At 42.5% G+C, this 19820-nt stretch overlaps 1 protein-coding gene across 2 annotated transcripts in view; it reads left to right on the top strand.

Annotated features, from left to right (window-relative positions):
* Nucleotides 1-238: 238 nt before the first annotated feature.
* Nucleotides 239-19820, top strand: part of uba1 (ubiquitin-like modifier activating enzyme 1) — a 66791-nt gene continuing 47209 nt past the window's right edge. The window contains exons 1-5 of one of the 2 annotated variants that reach the window (XM_045207013.1): nt 239-656; nt 5578-5694; nt 5826-5884; nt 10203-10371; nt 14735-14869. In XM_045207013.1, the coding sequence (XP_045062948.1) occupies nt 5578-5694; nt 5826-5884; nt 10203-10371; nt 14735-14869 (480 nt within the window). In that variant the 5' untranslated portion in view covers nt 239-656. Of the gene's footprint in view, nt 657-3266; nt 3446-5577; nt 5695-5825; nt 5885-10202; nt 10372-14734; nt 14870-19820 lie in introns of those variants that run through there. The other variant, XM_045207014.1, reaches the window with a different exon arrangement.

Raw genomic sequence — 19820 nt, 5'->3', positions numbered from 1 at the left:
CCTGACCTCACTCGACTTTCGTCTACACTCGGTTGTTTTCGCCCAATGTCTCAACTAAATTCCAGTCTTTCTTGTGCCTACATGTCCCATCAGGCAGTCATTGCGTCAGGCCTTGCGTAAGGACACTGGGCCAGCCCAATGTTTGCCAAAGGTAGGGGTGGTCAAATATTTTCTACCTACAATATCCCATTTGAATGTTCATAGCCGAGTAAAAGATATCGTTTAATTTGTCAGTGTTCTAATCAATGTATTTCGATTAGTTTAATTCAATTTACTATCTTAGATAAATACTGTTTTTTTCAAGCAGTCCACGTTTTGGGGATGGCCATTCTCTTTACACGTGTTGCTGTTCAGCTGAAGAAATACTCGCTGCAAGTTTGAGGGAGGCTAAGCGGTGCTGGGAACAGCCCCTAATCAGCAAGCTTGAGGGAGGCTAAGCGGTGCTGGGAATAGCCCCTAACGTCTATGGGAATAGCCGGCCAGGCAACCGTCCAGCAGTGCGAAAACTCACTCAGATCCCGCAACTTTGACAGACATTGTCTGTTTTTGATCGTTGAGATTAGTCGTCACGTTTGTTGTTAGCCTTTTTTACCTAGACCACAAGGTTTATTTGTTTTTTTGATACTACGGATCAGGCCCGAATAATATCGGATGTGGTGAGTTCTGCATACTTGGCTATATCGCTAATGCTAGCTAGCGAACTTGGTGATTCAGTCAGTGGTGCTGAAAATGTCGTTGGAATTCGATTTGGCTCCCAGTTGGTTTAGTTAGCTTGAGGTAGCTACTTGCTAACAACTACACAAGTCAGTGTATCAACGTTAACTGTTCAATTAACGTTAGTTAGTTACTTAGCTAAAATAACCACTGTAAATGTAAATTTCAGCGATGGCGACAGTCATTTTACCCTGTTTAAGTTATGTAGCGAGCTGGCTAACGTCTGAAGGAGTTGATAGCTAGCTAACGTCAGCTACCTCGCCAATTTATTATAACTAACGTCGTTAGCAAACCACTGGCTAGCCAACGTTATTAATCTCCCAACTACGTGACTGTTGGCTAGATTAGCTAGCTAGCACTTTCACGTTGCTAGCTTGAGTCCATTGCCAGCCAGTTAGCGAACGGATTCAGCTAACTAGCTAAGAAGATTGAAATTGGTTAACTCGTGCTACGTCGTCGGCTTTGTTAGAACATGAAGCCAGGGGCAGCTCTAGCTAGTTAGCTACCCATGTCGTTAATTTACCGTTAGCTGACCAACTCGCGTTGCAACGTTATAGGAACATTCACAAGTCGCGTTTGCAATGAATGTTTAACGCGTGTAGAGGAGAAGGTTTGGTGATTAGTTTCACTAACGTAACGGATACCATTTGCATTTTCCTGCTGCGACAGAGATCCGAACCCCTTTCCCCGGCCTCTTTCCCCCTCTACACCCGAGAAGAAGCGGCCCACTTGGGCCTTTGTCATTTGCCAACCACCCCTCCCCCAACAGTCAATCGCCTCAATTATCCTAAGAATGCTCAACTCTTAACCCTAAAATATGTCCGAGTAAGTTACTTTCATATCATTCACTTGGCTTGTGAGCCATCTATCCTAGCCAGCTATTGTTTGCAATAGCATGTAGAAAAACATTCGACCATATAGCAGGTAGCTTAGTGGTTAAGAGCGTTGTGCCAGTAACCGAAAGGTCGCTGGTTCTAATCCCCGAGCCGACTAGGTGAAAAATCTGTCGATGTGCCCTTGAGCAAGGCACTTAACCCTAATTGCTCCTGTAAGTCGCTCTGGATAAGAGCGTCTGCTAAAATGACTAAAATGTAAACCAAGTACGATAGCTCCGCTCCTTTCGACCCAGTGATGTGGTCTTTCACAAGTATGCACATCCCTGCACCCATACAAGTGACAGTTAGTCTTAACGGTACTTCCTTACTCTTGCATCGTATCAGTTAACTTTCAGCTCTTCATCTATCCCACATGTCGCTTCTCTTTTGCGTTGTCTCTAGAATTCTGCATATTTGTGATGTGGAGTTCGCGAACGAGTCGTTCTTTTTAAACGACTCTTTTTACTGACGAGAGTCATGATTCGTTTTTCTGAGTGACACGTTAATTTTAGTCGTTCGTTTGACCTGCTAGTGCTGGCCGCAAGGAGTCAGTCCTACAGCAGGATTAATACTCTTTCCTCCGGCTCAGCCTCGCCAGTTCAACTTCTTCGTTCGCGGGTAGGGGGTACTGCGTGCTCTGGGCATTAATGAAATATCCAATTTGAATGTTCATAACGGAGTAAAAATACTGTTTAATTTGTGTGTTCTACTCAATATATTTCGATTAGTTTCATTCAATTTACTAGCTTAGAAATACTTTTTTTTTCAAGCAGTCCATGTTTTGGGGATGGGCGATCGTTCATTCTATGTGCACTAGTTGTTTTGTGTGCTCTGGACAATAAATGAGTCGAAAGATTCGTTCTTTTGACTGAACGAGTCGAAAATAGGCTCTTTTTTTTTGCAGTTTGTAAATGGTCGTTTTAAATTGAAGAGGTAATAGGTGTAGGCGTACCAAAAGAAATGTAGGAGCACAGCGAAAAATATTTGAGGTAATAAAGCTAGAATCCTTTAATTTTTCGAGGCGCACTGCAGCGCCTAAATATAAATGTAAGGTAGCGCAACAAAATATTTAGGCGCAGATACGAGTAAATGGTAGCACTAAAGCCCTGTTGCCACTCGCATCTTTACAAATGTATGAAATGGTCTACATCCTCCCAACTAGTATTATTACATCTCCAACACCGATGTGAGTTTACTATGACCATATGTCCAGAGTAAGATGCATGAATGAAATCCCTTCCCAAGTGAAATGGGGACTCTTTCCCCCAGTTCATTCATTATACAGTATTTTGGGAACGACATAGCCACGCCTCTTCCCTGACAGGTGGGCGGGATCTAGACAGATTTGAGGCTGCCCTAGCCAATGAGGGACGGAGTGGGAGACGGAGCGTGCTGCGCACTGACGTATAATAAGAATGAACGGGTGCGGAGTCCACCCTTTCCTGTTGCACCGGTTTCCACTAGTTACCACATCCACAAAATCAGCTACATCGCAAAAATGAATAAAAACAAAAATGTGCTTTTTTTGGTTTTAATTTAAGGTTAGCAGTGTGGTTATTTCTTCCCTTTTTTATATATTAAAATCTGATTTTTAAAAACAGAAAGGGACGAAATGGGCGGGGTGTATGACTTTGTGGCTGTGGTAACTAGTGACGACCCTCCGCCCTGCCATTTTGGTTTTGTTCCCGTCTTGCCGTCACAAAGCCAGCAACGCGATTACACAGGACTCATCCAGTGACTCGACATTATAGTCCGAAGCCTTTTTACAATCATCGAACTACAATCATCGTTGTTATTGACGTTGACCCGCACGAGAGGAGCGGTTTGCATTGAGAAGGGACAGAGAAGGATTATTGGTAAGGCAGGCAAATCAATGGGCACGAGTGCTAGCTAGTTCTCCTAGCTACAGTAGCCACTCGCATATGTAGCTACAGACGGTTATTTCAGGTCTATTTATTTTTATGCCAGGTGCTTAGTCATTGCCCTCGGAGTTTCTGATGTTTGCTAGCTAACGTTTCGGCTGAGAGTCTTTTAAAAATAAGAATCTAACGTTAGCACCACAGCCACAACTTCAGTTCCGCACTATGAGTGCTAGGCCGCAGTCCAGCGACTGAAACGCTGTTCTCCAGTCACGGACAGGGAGGTAGTCTGGTGCTAGACCGTTAGTTATTAATGTTCCGACCGTGTCCCATCGTGAGCGGCTTGCCAAATCACTTATGTGATTAGCGGCACACGGCCTAAGTGACTTAGCTTTGGCCTGTTGCCGATATTTGACGTCCTTGTTGTCTAGCTAGCTTGTTTGTTAACCAAAACGACAAAGTTGACATATTATCTAGCTCGCTAGACAGGTTCGTTGGTCAAGTGTTGACTTTCTTGTTAGCCAGTGAATATTCACTCGAAATAACATAGTGAAATATGTTGTTATAGCCAACAAGGCAGATGTTATGACTGAGTTTTAGTCTTTGCTGTATCATTGTGCTATTTTCATTTTCGCTTTAGCTTGATGGGCATTGATTTAGCTACACGTTTGACGATTGAATCTCTCTTGACTCAATTTTTTCATTTTCGCTTTAGCTTGATGGGCATTGATTTAGCTACTTGTGTCCACATTTGACGATTGAATCTCTCTTGACTCAATTTGTCGAATTTAATAGTTTCCATTCTAGAAGATCAGTCGTTGTTTGTGTGGTCATATTCGCTATATGCTAAGTACAGTGCTAGGTAGGCAGGCAGCCGCAGTGGGTGCTGAATTTCTGCCTCTCTTGTTGGCTGGTTGTCATGAATCTAGAAGTTACGGCCTGCTGCCGCTGTCCAGGAATGAGTGGTGTCTCAGCTTGGTAGCTATTTACCGGTAGATTCGTCCATCGTTTTTAGACCTAGTTTTTGTATGCGCTCCAACCAGTTTTGGAATGATGTGTAGCTATGACATTTTTATTAGCTCTCTACTTTCAGTAATAATGGAGGGTGATTTGCTTTGTAAACAAACTTTGACAATTCTCTTTAGCTTTCGTTTCCCGGTGTGATGGCTACACTGTCATCAATAACCTGACATGCTAGAGTTAAATAGAGTTTTCTGTCTGTATCCTATTGTTAGGTGGTGCTTTGGGGACAGCCCCCCCAACCAAAAGGCATTGTGAAGTGTTGCACCCCTATAGCTCACTGCAGTAAAATGTTAATGAATCAGCGTTTTTTTTATAGTGTTGAGGTAGAGATTGGGTGGGGCCTTACAGATGATAAACAATACTGGAGAAGTCAGGGCAGCCCTTTCCTATAGTAAACAATACCGTAACATAAACGACAGGCCTTGCGCGATGAGTAGGATTCGATGACGTTTAGTAGATGGGTGGAGTGAGGGATGGATGGATAGATGGGTGGAGTGAGTGATGGGGGGTGGAGTGAGTGATGATGGGTGGAGTGAGTGATGGGGGGTGGAGAGAGTGATGGATGGATAGATGGGGGGAGTGAGGGATAGATGGGTGGAGTGAGTGATGATGGGTGGAGTGAGTGATGGGGGGTGGAGAGAGTGATGGATGGATAGATGGGGGGAGTGAGGGATAGATGGGGGGAGTGAGGGATAGATGGGGGGAGTGAGGGATAGATGGGGGAGTGAGTGATGGGGGGTGGAGTGAGTGATGGGGGGGTGGAGTGAGTGATGGGGGGGTGGAGTGAGTGATGGGGGGTGGAGTGAGTGATTAGCCAGACAGGCTCATTGCACAAAAATGATTAATCCACTAAATCATCATTTCCACAACATCAAGTAATTTCAGTGTTATGATTTTTAAAATCTTAGCTAGGTTGTGTCAATGGAGCTGTCCAGTGCTGAAGCATGTTTAGTGTACAGACTCTGGTTAGGACCACTGTTATGTCATCTGTTTTACCAGGGCAGCTGTGTGTGTCGTGTACTCAGATGTGTGTGTCGTGTACTCAGATGTGTGTGTCGTGTACTCAGATGTGTGTGTCGTGTACTCAGCTGTGTGTGTCGTTTCAGATGTCCAGCTCGCCGCTGTCCAAGAAGCGTCGCGTGTCAGACTCCGAGACGAAGACGGGATCCCATTGCTCCTCCTCTAACTCTGTCAGAACTGAACTGTCTCACACACCCGCCAACGTACGTACACACACACACACACTCTGCTCCGCTAACTCTGTCTTAACTGAACTGTCGCACAGACAGACAAGCAGACACAGTCATTGATGTGTGTATGTGACTGGTTTTCACTTATGTTTTGTTCTCTCCAGGGCATGGCTAAGAATGGCAATGATGCTGAGATTGATGAAGGCCTGTACTCCAGACAGCTGTAAGTACCATATCAATACCCCATGAAGGTCTGTACTCCAGACAGCTGTAAGTACCATATCTATACCCCATGAAGGCCTGTACTCCAGACAGCTGTAAGTACCATATCTATACCCCATGAAGGCCTGTACTCCAGACAGCTGTAAGTACCATATCAATACCCCATGAAGGTCTGTACTCCAGACAGCTGTAAGTACCATATCTATACCCCATGAAGGCCTGTACTCCAGACAGCTGTAAGTACCATATCTATACCCCATGAAGGCCTGTACTCCAGACAGCTGTAAGTACCATATCTATACCCCATGAAGGTCTGTACTCCAGACAGCTGTAAGTACCATATCAATACCCCATGAAGGTCTGTACTCCAGACAGCTGTAAGTACCATATCAATACCCCAGTAACACACACCCAACTTGGGGTACTAGAACCCATGGGGGTACTTGGGAGGACTCGTGAGAACATCCGGTAGGCCTTATGACAGGGTTGGATACTGCGACCGAAATAGTCGCACCAATTTTCAAGGCTTAAGGCAACTGCCTTAAAATAAAATACAAATAAAAAAACTAATCATTTATTCAAACCGTAATGTGCCATTGACCAAATCATCATGATTTATTCAAACAGTGATGTGCCATTGACCAAAAATAAACCAACTTTCTGAAGAGGAAACAACTGCAGGGGAGTGTGTGTGTAATTGCAATTACACTATGTCTAATTGCACTTTAAAGGCACCATCATTTATGATTTAGATGCTATGAAGGGCATGCAGAGCGCCAGTGTCCTAGTCTCAGGCCTGAGAGGCCTGACGTAGTGTTATAAAGCTTGTATTCTCTCCTCCAAAGCTACGTGTTGGGCCGTGATGCTATGTAGTCTTATAAAGCCTGCAGGAATTGTTCTGCCGTTGAAATCCTTGGGCGGGCCGCCTAAGCCGTTTTTTGGATCGCCTAAATCCAAACAGTGTAAAAATATTTTTTTTTCCGGGACCGAAAAAATGCTTTCGATGTAATCTTAAATGACTAGAACCAGAGATAAAGTATGTAGAAAATACAGTGCATTCGGAAAGCGTTTTTCCACGTTTTGTTACGATACAGCTGTATTCTAAAATTGATTAAATATTTTTTGCCCCCTCGTCTGTCTACACCATACCCAATAATGACAAAGCGAAAACAGATTTTTAGACATTTTTGCAAATTTATTGGAACTTAAAAATAGTAATACCTTATTACATAAGTATTCAGACCCTTTGCTATGAGACTCGAAATTGAGCTCAGGTGCATCCTGTTTCCATTGATCATCCTTGAGATGTTTCTACAACTTGATTGGAGTCCACCTGTGGTAAATTCAATTGATTGGACATGATTTGGAAAGGCACACACCTGTCTATATAAAGGTCCCACGGTTGACAGTGCATGTCAGAGCAAAAACCAAGGCATGAGGTCGAAGAAATTGTCAGTAGAGCTCCGAGACAGGATTGTGTCAAGGCACAGATCTGGGGAAGGGTACTAAAAAAATGTCTGCAGCATTGAAGGTCCCCAAGAACACAGTGGCCTCCATCATTCTTAAATGGAAGAAGTTTGGAACCACCAAGACTCTTCCTAGAGCTGGCCGCCTGTCCAAACTGAGTAATCGGGGGAGAAGAGCCTTGGTCAGGGAGGTGACCAAGAACCCAATGGTCACTGTCAGAGCTCCAGAGTTCCTGTGTGGAGATGGGAGAACCTTCCAGAAGGACAACCATCTCTGCAGCACTCCACCAATCAGGCCTTTATGGTAGTGAGGAGTGGCTCCCAGCCAGATGGAAGCCACTCCTCAGTAAAAGGAATGGAGCGAAGTACAGAGAGATCCTTGATGAAAACCTGCTCAGGACCTCAGACTGGGGCGAAGATTTAACTTTCCAACAGGACAATGACCCTAAGCACACAGCCAAGACAACGCAGGAGTGGCTTCGGGACAAGTCTCTGAATGTCCTTGAGTGGCCCAGCCAGAGCCCGGACTTGAACCCGATCGAATATCTCTGGAGAGAACTGAAAATGGCTGTGCAGCGATGCTCCCCATCCAACCTGACAGAGCTTGAGAGGATCTGCAGAGAAGAATGGGAGAAACTCCCCAAATACAGGTGTGCCAAGCTTGTAGTGTCATACCCAAGAAGACTCGAGGCTATAATTTTTGGTAAAGGTGCTTCAACAAAGTACAGAGTAAAGGGTCTGAATACTTATGTAAATGTGAAATATCCTTTTTTTTACATCAATCATTTTTAGAATAAGGCTGTAACTTAACAAAATATGGAAAAAGTCAAGGGGTCTGAACTTTCTGAATGCACTGTATGTTATAATGGCCCAAATCTTTTTTTAAATATGGTATCTTTGAAAACGAACAATCACCTAAATAAAAGCTAGACAGCCAGAGAATAAAACATTCAGAAAACAATGAATTTAGCAGTATTTTGTTTTTAGGTTTAAACAATAACAATAACCCCTTGACTTTTTTCCAGATTTTGTTGTTAAAGCCTGAATTTAAAATGGATTAAATTGAAATGTCTGTGGCCTACACAAAATACCCCATAATGTCAAAGTGGAATGATGTAGAATACAAAAATAAAATAAAGTAATAAATGAAAAGCTGAAATGTCTTGAGTCAAAAAGTATTCAACCCCTTTGTTATGGCAAGCCTACCTTGGCCTAAAGTTCAGGAGTAAAAATCTGCTTAACAAGTCACATGTTGCATGGACTCACTGTGTGCAATAATAGTGTTTTAACATGATTTTTGAATGACTACATCATCTCTGTACCCCACGCATACAATTATCTGGAAGGTCCCTCGGTCGAGCAGTGAATTTCAAACACAGATTCAACCACAAAGATCAGGGAGGTTTTTCAATGCCTCGCAAAGAAGGGCACCTATTGGTAGATGGGTAAAGAAAAGCAGACATTGAATATCCCTTTGAGCATGGTGAAGTTATTAATTACACATTGGATGGTGTATCAATACACCCAGTCACTACAAAGATTCAGGCTTCCTTCCTAACGCAGTTGCCGGAGGGGAACGAAACCACTCAGGGATTTCACCATGAGGCCAATGGTGGCTTTAAATCAGTTAGAGTTGAATGACTGTGGGGAAAAAACTGAGGATGGATCAACAACATTGTAGTTACTCCACAATACTAACCTAATTGACAGAGTGAAAAGATCGAAGCCTTTTCAGAATAAAAATATTCCAAAACATGCATCCTGTTTGCGATAAGGCACTAAAGTAAAACTGCAAAAGATGTGGCGAAGAAATTTAAATGTATGTCCTGAATACAAATCATTGTCTGGTTCAAATCCAACACAACACATTTACTGAGTACCACTCTTCATATTTTCAAGCATGGTGGCGGCTGCATCATGTTATGGGTATGCTTGTCATCGGCAAGGACTAAGGAGGAGGGGGGGGAAAAATATTTTTTTGATAAAGAAACGAAATCGAGCTAAGCACAGGCAAAATCCTGGAGGAAAACCTGGTTCGGTGTGCTTTTCAACAGACACTGGGAGACAAATTCATGTTTCCGCAGGACAATAACCTAAATCACAAGGCCAAATATACATTGGAGTTGTTTACCAATATGACGTTGCATGTTTCTGAGTGGCCTAGTTACAGTTTTGACTTAAATCGGCTGGAAAATCTATGGCAAGACTTGAAAATGGCTGTCTAGCAATGATCAACAACCAGCTTGAGAGCTTAAAGAATTTTAAAGAAGAAAGCTGGTAGAGACTTACCCAGAAAGACTCACAGCTGTAATCGCTGCCAAAGATGATTCTAACATGTATTGATTGACTCATGGGGGTTGAATATTTATGTAATCAAGATATATTAGTGTATTTGTATTATTTTTTTGTGTGCAAATGCTCACATTTTTCTTCCCCTTTGACAGAGTATTTTGTGTAGATCGTTGACAAAAAATGTCAATGAGATCCATTTTAATCCCACCTTGTAACACAACAGAATGTGGAAAAAGTCAAGGGGTGTGAATACTTTCTGAAGGCACAGTAGAATGATACATGGCAAAATGTATAGAATTGCAGGAAATGTACTTTAAAATGCTAAATCTCTCTACACCACCAAGATAGGGGCCTCTAATTTTTTCCAAAAAATCTGGTATGCCGACTTTTGATCCAGAAAAAATCCTGTCTTGTATTCTCCCCTCCATAGTTACGTTTTGGGCCATGATGCTATGAAGCGCATGCAGAGCTCCAGTGTCCTGGTCTCAGGGCTGAGGGGGCTGACGTAGTGTTATAAAGGTGCTATGTAGTCTTATAAAGCCTGTATTCTCTCCTCCGTAGCTACGTGTTGGGCCATGATGCTATGAAACGCATGCAGAGCGCCAATGTGCTGGTCTCAGGGCTGAGAGGGCTGGGCGTGGAAATCGCTAAGAATGTCATCCTGGGAGGAGTCAAGAGTGTTACCCTGCACGACCAGGGACAGGCTGAATGGAGAGACCTCTCTTCACAGGTACACTACGGGACCTCTCTGACCTCTCTCCTCTCGTTCTGCATCCTCTCTCTCTCCTCTCGTTCTGCATCCTCTCTCTCTCCTCTCGTTCTGCATCCTCTCTCTCTCCTCTCTTTCTGCATCCTCTCTCCTCTCGTTCTGCATCCTCTCTCTCTCTCCTCTCGTTCTGCATCCTCTCTCTCTCTCCTCTCTTTCTGCATCCTCTCTCTCTCTCCTCTCTTTCTGCATCCTCTCTCTCTCTCCTCTCTTTCTGCATCCTCTCTCTCTCTCCTCTCTTTCTGCATCCTCTCTCTCTCCTCTCTTTCTGCATCCTCTCTCCTCTCTTTCTGCATCCTCTCTCTCTCTCTCCTCTCTTTCTGCATCCTCTCTCTCTCTCCTCTCTTTCTGCATCCTCTCTCTCTCCTCTCTTTCTGCATCCTCTCTCTCTCCTCTCTTTCTGCATCCTCTCTCTCTCTCTCCTCTCGTTCTGCATCCTCTCTCCTCTCGTTCTGCATCCTCTCTCTCTCCTCTCGTTCTGCATCCTCTCTCTCTCTCCTCTCTTTCTGCATCCTCTCTTTCTGCATCCTCTCTCTCTCTCCTCTCTTTCTGCATCCTCTCTCTCTCCTCTCTTTCTGCATCCTCTCTCTCCTCTCTTTCTGCATCCTCTCTCTCTCTCCTCTCTTTCTGCATCCTCTCTCTCTCTCCTCTCTTTCTGCATCCTCTCTCTCTCTCCTCTCTTTCTGCATCCTCTCTCTCTCTCCTCTCTTTCTGCATCCTCTCTCTCTCCTCTCTTTCTGCATCCTCTCTCTCTCCTCTCTTTCTGCATCCTCTCTCTCTCTCTCCTCTCTTTCTGCATCCTCTCTCTCTCTCTCCTCTCTTTCTGCATCCTCTCTCTCTCTCCTCTCTTTCTGCATCCTCTCTCTCTCTCTCTTCTTTCTGCATCCTCTCTCTCTCTCTCCTCTCTTTCTGCATCCTCTCTCTCTCTCTCCTCTCTTTTTGCATCCTCTCTCTCTCTTTCTGCATCCTCTCTTTCTGCATCCTCTCTCTCTCTTTCTGCATCCTCTCTTTCTGCATCCTCTCTCTCTCTCTCTCTCTCCTCTCTTTCTGCATCCTCTCTCTCTCTCCTCTCTTTCTGCATCCTCTCTCTCTCTCTCTCTCTCTCCTCTCTTTCTGCATCCTCTCTCTCTCTCCTCTCTTTCTGCATCCTCTCTCTCTCTCTCCTCTCGTTCTGCATCCTCTCTCTCTCTCTCCTCTCGTTCTGCATCCTCTCTCTCCTCTCTTTCTGCATCCTCTCTCTCTCTCCTCTCTTTCTGCATCCTCTCTCTCTCTCCTCTCTTTCTGCATCCTCTCTCTCTCTCTCTCCTCTCTTTCTGCATCCTCTCTCTCTCTCTCTCTCCTCTCTTTCTGAATTCTCTCTCTCTCTCCTCTCTTTCTGCATCCTCTCTCTCTCTCCTCTCTTTCTGCATTCTCTCTCTCTCTCCTCTCTTTCTGCATCCTCTCTCTCTCTCTCTCCCTCTCTTTCTGAATCCTCTCTCTCTCTCCTCTCTTTCTGCATCCTCTCTCTCTCTCCTCTCTTTCTGCATTCTCTCTCTCTCTCCTCTCTTTCTGCATCCTCTCTCTCTCTCCTCTCTCTGCATCCTCTCTCTCTCTCTCCTCTCTTTCTGCATCCTCTTTCTCCTCTCTTTCTGCATCCTCTCTCTCTCTCTCCTCTCGTTCTGCATCCTCTCTCTCCTCTCTTTCTGCATCCTCTCTCTCTCTCTCTCCTCTCTTTCTGCATCCTCTCTCTCTCTCTCTCTTTCTGCATCCTCTCTCTCTCTCCTCTTTCTGCATCCTCTCTCTCCTCTCTTTCTGCACCCTCTCTCTCCTCTCGTTCTGCATCCTCTCTCTCCTCTCGTTCTGCATCCTCTCTCTCCTCTCGTTCTGCATCCTCTCTCTCCTCTCGTTCTGCATCCTCTCACTCCTCTCTTTCTGCATCCTCTCTCTCTCTCTCCTCTCTTTCTGCATCCTCTCTCTCTCTCTCCTCTCTTTCTGCATCCTCTCTCTCTCTCCTCTCTTTCTGCAGCCTCTCTCCTCTCTTTCTGCAGCCTCTCTCTCTCTCCTCTCTTTCTGCATTCTCTCTCTCTCTCCTCTCTTTCTGCATTCTCTCTCTCTCTCTCCTCTCTTTCTGCATCCTCTCTCTCTCTCTCCTCTCTTTCTGCATCCTCTCTCTCTCTCTCTCTCTTTCTGCATCCTCTCTCTCTCTCTCTCTTTCTGCATCCTCTCTCTCTCTCCTCTCTTTCTGCAACCTCTCTCTCTCTCCTCTCTTTCTGCAACCTCTCTCTCTCTCCTCTCTTTCTGCATCCTCTCTCTCTCTCCTCTCTTTCTGCATCCTCTCTCTCTCTCCTCTCTTTCTGCATCCTCTCTCTCTCTCCTCTCTTTCTGCATCCTCTCTCTCTCTCTCTCCTCTCTTTCTGCATCCTCTCTCTCTCTCTCTCCTCTCTTTCTGCATCCTCTCTCTCTCTCTCCTCTCTTTCTGCATCCTCTCTCTCTCTCTCTCCCTCTTTCTGCATCCTCTCTCTCTCTCTCTCCTCTCTTTCTGCATCCTCTCTCTCTCTCTCTCCTCTCTTTCTGCATCCTCTCTCTCTCTCCTCTCTTTCTGCATCCTCTCTCTCTCTCTCTCCTCTCTTTCTGCATCCTCTCTCTCTCTCTCCTCTCTTTCTGCATCCTCTCTCTCTCTCTCTCCTCTCTTTCTGCATCCTCTCTCTCTCTCTCTCCTCTCTTTCTGCATCCTCTCTCTCTCTCTCTCCTCTCTTTCTGCATCCTCTCTCTCTCTCTCTCTCCTCTCTTTCTGCATCCTCTCTCTCTCTCTCTCTCCTCTCTTTCTGCATCCTCTCTCTCTCTCTCTCCTCTCTTTCTGCATCCTCTCTCTCTCTCTCTCTCCTCTCTTTCTGCATCCTCTCTCTCTCTCTCTCCTCTCTTTCTGCATCCTCTCTCTCTCTCTCCTCTCTTTCTGCATCCTCTCTCCTCTCTTTCTGCATCCTCTCTCCTCTCGTTCTGCATCCTCTCTCTCTCTCTCTCCTCGTTCTGCATCCTCTCTCTCTCTCTCTCTCTCTCTCCTCTCGTTCTGCATCCTCTCTCTCTCTCTCTCTCTCTCCTCTCGTTCTGCATCCTCTCTCTCTCTCTCTCTCTTCTCGTTCTGCATCCTCTCTCTGCTCTCTCCACTGTCTCTCTCTCTCTCTGTGTTTTTATAGCTTATCTTCTGTATAAAGTAAGCAGTGTATCATTGAGTTGGAAGTGGTGGGGCACTCAACCCCAGTCCCAGCCCAGTTTGGGAATGTTGTTGTCAGTAGGTCCAATCACATTGTTTGTTAGTTAGCTTTATGTACATCCTGTTTGCAAGAAGGCACTAACGTAATACTGCAAAAAATGTGGCAAAGCAATTCACTTTGTCCTGAATAAAAAGTGTTATGTTTGAGGAAAATCCAATACAACAGATTACTGGTTACCACTCTCTGTGTTTTCAAGCATAGTGGTGGCTGCATCATGTTATGGGTATGCTTGTAACCATTAAGGACTGGGGAGTTTTTCAGGATAAAAAATAAACGGAGTGGAGCTAAGCACAGGCAAAATCCTAGAGGAAAACCTGGTTGTCTGCTTTCCACAAGACACTGTGAGATGAATTCACCTTTCAGCAGGACAGTACCCTAAAATAAAAGGCTGAATCTACGCAAGACCTGAAAATGGTTGTCTAGCAATGATCAACAACCAATTTGACAGAGCTTGAAGAATTCTGAAAAGAATACTGGGCAAATATTGTACAATCCAGGTGTGGAAAGCTCTTAGACTTACCCAGAAATAATCACTGCCAAAGGTGCTTCTATAAAGTATTGACTCTGGGGTGTGAATAATTATCTAAATTCGATTTCTGTATTTCATTTTCAATAAATGTGTTGAGAGAAATCTATATAATCCATTTTCAATTCAGGCTGTAACACAACACAATGTGGAATAAGTCAAGGGGTGTGAATACTTTGTGAAGGCGCTGTAGACCTGTAGGTCAGTCTGACTAGTTAATACCATCTGGCTGTAATGCTCATCTGTCTCACCCTGAGACCTGTTGGCTTTGTTTTACTGTAAAGTGACTTGTGATTTTTAATGTACTTTAAATCCAGGGTTGAAAGCGAGGTTACTGAGGACCTAGCTGTAGATGAAGTGTGCTTGTCTGTCCTATGAGTCATCAGACCCATTTAGAGGAGAGTGATAACACAGGCAGCCCAATTCTGTTCTTTCTGACAATTTATTGGCAAAAGATCTGATCTGGTCCATTATCAGAATTGGGCTGCCTCTGTTAAATACAGCCTAACAGTATCTATCTCTGTATTAACCCTCTCCCCCCTGTCTCCAGTTCTACCTGCATGAGGAGGACCTGGGGAAGAACAGGGCTGAGGTGTCTCGGACTCGCCTGGCTGAACTCAACAGCTACGTACCTGTAGTAGCATACACTGGAGCGCTCACCGACGACTACCTGACTCAGTTCCAGGTAAAACTACATTACCCATCAACCCCCCCCCCTTACCTAGTTAAACTACATTACACTGGAGCCAAAGACGGTACGGTACGGTATCAAGATAGGCTAAAACTGCTTCTCCTATAGAAATCCCTGATCACACTTGTAGGCGATGTCATGGCGACGTTGGCTAGCTAAGGTAAGGTAGGTAGAAACACGTCGTCGGGGTCTAACGGTCGTCTCGAACCAAACTGTGCATGTGCACGCAGTCAGTCACTCCTTCAATATGACGTTTTATTTGACGAAAAATGAAAACGTGTCAGTTTATCACTTTCACAAAGTTGGAGTAATAACATGTTCAACTACTTAAAACATTGGCTCTCAACTACTTAAAACATTGCCTCTCAACTACTTAAAACATTGGCTCTCAACTACTTAAAACATTGGCTCTCAACTACTTAACATTGGCTCTCAACTACTTAAAACATTGGCTCTCAACTACTTAAAACATTGGCTCTCAACTACTTAAAACATTGGCTCTCAACTACTTAAAACATTGGCTCTCAACTACTTAAAACATTGGCTCTCAACTACTTAAAACATTGGCTCTCAACTACTTAAAACATTGGCTCTCAACTACTTAAAACATTGGCTCTCAACTACTTAAAACATTGGCTCTCAACTACTTAAAACATTGGCTCTCAACTACTTAAAACATTGGCTCTCAACTACTTAAAACATTGGCTCTCAACTACTTAAAACATTGGCTCTCAACTACTTAAAACATTGGCTCTCAACTACTTAAAACATTGGCTCTCAACTACTTAAAACATTGGCTCTCAACTACTTAACATTGGCTCTCAACTACTTAACATTGGCTCTCAACTACTTAAAACATTGGCTCTCAACTACTTAAAACATTGGCTCTCAACTACTTAAAACATTGGCTCTCAACTACTTAAAACATTGGCTCTCAACTACTTAAAACATTGGCTCTCAACTACTTAAAACATTGGCTCTCAACTACTTAAAACATTGGCTCTCAACTACTTAAAACATTGGCTCTCAACTACTTAACATTGGCTCTCAACTACTTAAAACATTGCCTCTCAACTACTTAAAACATTGCCTCTCAACTACTTAAAACATTGCCTCTCAACTACTTAAAACATTGCCTCTCAACTACTTAAAACATTGCCTCTCAACTACTTAAAACATTGCCTCTCAACTACTTAACATTGGCTCTCAACTACTTAAAACATTGGCTCTCAACTACTTAAAACATTGGCTCTCAACTACTTAAAACATTGGCTCTCAACTACTTAAAACATTGGCTCTCAACTACTTAAAACATTGCCTCTCAACTACTTAAAACATTGGCTCTCAACTACTTAAAACATTGGCTCTCAACTACTTAAAACATTGCCTCTCAACTACTTAAAACATTGGCTCTCAACTACTTAACATTGGCTCTCAACTACTTAACATTGGCTCTCAACTACTTAAAACATTGGCTCTCAACTACTTAAAACATTGGCTCTCAACTACTTAAAACATTGGCTCTCAACTACTTAAAACATTGGCTCTCAACTACTTAAAACATTGGCTCTCAACTACTTAAAACATTGCCTCTCAACTACTTAAAACATTGGCTCTCAACTACTTAACATTGGCTCTCAACTACTTAAAACATTGGCTCTCAACTACTTAAAACATTGGCTCTCAACTACTTAACATTGCCTCTCAACTACTTAACATTGCCTCTCAACTACTTAAAACATTGCCTCTCAACTACTTAAAACATTGCCTCTCAACTACTTAAAACATTGCCTCTCAACTACTTAACATTGGCTCTCAACTACTTAAAACATTGCCTCTCAACTACTTAAAACATTGCCTCTCAACTACTTAAAACATTGGCTCTCAACTACTTAACATTGGCTCTCAACTACTTAACATTGGCTCTCAACTACTTAAAACATTGCTCTCAACTACTTAAAACATTGGCTCTCAACTACTTAACATTGGCTCTCAACTACTTAAAACATTGGCTCTCAACTACTTAAAACATTGCCTCTCAACTACTTAAAACATTGCCTCTCAACTACTTAAAACATTGCCTCTCAACTACTTAACATTGGCTCTCAACTACTTAAAACATTGGCTCTCAACTACTTAAAACATTGCCTCTCAACTACTTAAAACATTGCCTCTCAACTACTTAAAACATTGGCTCTCAACTACTTAACATTGGCTCTCAACTACTTAACATTGGCTCTCAACTACTTAAAACATTGCCTCTCAACTACTTAAAACATTGCCTCTCAACTACTTAAAACATTGGCTCTCAACTACTTAACATTGGCTCTCAACTACTTAAAACATTGCCTCTCAACTACTTAAAACATTGCCTCTCAACTACTTAAAACATTGCCTCTCAACTACTTAAAACATTGGCTCTCAACTACTTAAAACATTGGCTCTCAACTACTTAACATTGGCTCTCAACTACTTAAAACATTGCCTCTCAACTACTTAAAACATTGCCTCTCAACTACTTAAAACATTGGCTCTCAACTACTTAAAACATTGGCTCTCAACTACAAAACATTGGCTCTCAACTACTTAAAACATTGGCTCTCAACTACTTAAAACATTGCCTCTCAACTACTTAAAACATTGCCTCTCAACTACTTAAAACATTGGCTCTCAACTACTTAAAACATTGGCTCTCAACTACTTAAAACATTGGCTCTCAACTACTTAAAACATTGGCTCTCAACTACTTAAAACATTGGCTCTCAACTACTTAAAACATTGGCTCTCAACTACTTAACATTGGCTCTCAACTACTTAAAACATTGGCTCTCAACTACTTAAAACATTGGCTCTCAACTACTTAACATTGGCTCTCAACTACTTAAAACATTGCCTCTCAACTACTTAAAACATTGGCTCTCAACTACTTAAAACATTGGCTCTCAACTACTTAAAACATTGGCTCTCAACTACTTAACATTGGCTCTCAACTACTTAAAACATTGGCTCTCAACTACTTAAAACATTGGCTCTCAACTACTTAACATTGGCTCTCAACTACTTAAAACATTGCCTCTCAACTACTTAAAACATTGGCTCTCAACTACTTAACATTGGCTCTCAACTACTTAAAACATTGGCTCTCAACTACTTAAAACATTGCCTCTCAACTACTTAAAACATTGCCTCTCAACTACTTAAAACATTGCCTCTCAACTACTTAACATTGGCTCTCAACTACTTAAAACATTGGCTCTCAACTACTTAAAACATTGCCTCTCAACTACTTAAAACATTGGCTCTCAACTACTTAAAACATTGGCTCTCAACTACTTAAAACATTGGCTCTCAACTACTTAAAACATTGGCTCTCAACTACTTAAACATTGGCTCTCAACTACTTAAAACATTGGCTCTCAACTACTTAAAACATTGGCTCTCAACTACTTAACATTGGCTCTCAACTACTTAAAACATTGGCTCTCAACTACTTAAAACATTGGCTCTCAACTACTTAAAACATTGGCTCTCAACTACTTAAAACACTGGCTCTCAACTACTTAAAACATTGGCTCTCAACTACTTAAAACATTGGCTCTCAACTACTTAACATTGGCTCTCAACTACTTAAAACATTGGCTCTCAACTACTTAAAACATTGGCTCTCAACTACTTAACATTGGCTCTCAACTACTTAAAACATTGGCTCTCAACTACTTAAAACATTGGCTCTCAACTACTTAAAACATTGGCTCTCAACTACTTAAAACATTGGCTCTCAACTACTTAAAACATTGGCTCTCAACTACTTAAAACATTGGCTCTCAACTACTTAAAACATTGGCTCTCAACTACTTAAAACATTGGCTCTCAACTACTTAAAACATTGGCTCTCAACTACTTAAAACATTGGCTCTCAACTACTTAAAACATTGGCTCTCAACTACTTAAAACATTGGCTCTCAACTACTTAAAACATTGCCTCTCAACTACTTAAAACATTGCCTCTCAACTACTTAAAACATTGGCTCTCAACTACTTAACATTGGCTCTCAACTACTTAAAACATTGGCTCTCAACTACTTAAAACATTGGCTCTCAACTACTTAAAACATTGGCTCTCAACTACTTAAAACATTGCCTCTCAACTACTTAAAACATTGGCTCTCAACTACTTAAAACATTGGCTCTCAACTACTTAAAACATTGGCTCTCAACTACTTAAAACATTGGCTCTCAACTACTTAAAACATTGGCTCTCAACTACTTAAAACATTGGCTCTCAACTACTTAACATTGGCTCTCAACTACTTAAAACATTGGCTCTCAACTACTTAAAACATTGGCTCTCAACTACTTAAAACATTGGCTCTCAACTACTTAAAACATTGGCTCTCAACTACTTAAAACATTGGCTCTCAACTACTTAAAACATTGGCTCTCAACTACTTAAAACATTGGCTCTCAACTACTTAAAACATTGGCTCTCAACTACTTAAAACATTGGCTCTCAACTACTTAAAACATTGGCTCTCAACTACTTAAAACATTGCCTCTCAACTACTTAAAACATTGGCTCTCAACTACTTAAAACATTGGCTCTCAACTACTTAAAACATTGGCTCTCAACTACTTAAAACATTGGCTCTCAACTACTTAAAACATTGGCTCTCAACTACTTAAAACATTGGCTCTCAACTACTTAAAACATTGGCTCTCAACTACTTAAAACATTGGCTCTCAACTACTTAAAACATTGGCTCTCAACTACTTAAAACATTGGCTCTCAACTACTTAAAACATTGGCTCTCAACTACTTAAACATTGGCTCTCAACTACTTAAAACATTGGCTCTCAACTACTTAAAACATTGGCTCTCAACTACTTAAAACATTGGCTCTCAACTACTTAAAACATTGGCTCTCAACTACTTAAAACATTGGCT

Source organism: Coregonus clupeaformis, chromosome 24, assembly GCF_020615455.1.
Source record: "Coregonus clupeaformis isolate EN_2021a chromosome 24, ASM2061545v1, whole genome shotgun sequence".
In the NCBI taxonomy this organism is placed as follows: Eukaryota; Metazoa; Chordata; class Actinopteri; order Salmoniformes; family Salmonidae; genus Coregonus; species Coregonus clupeaformis.
The sequence above is the reverse complement of the archived record's forward strand: the minus strand, read 5'-3'. Positions and strand labels throughout refer to the sequence as shown.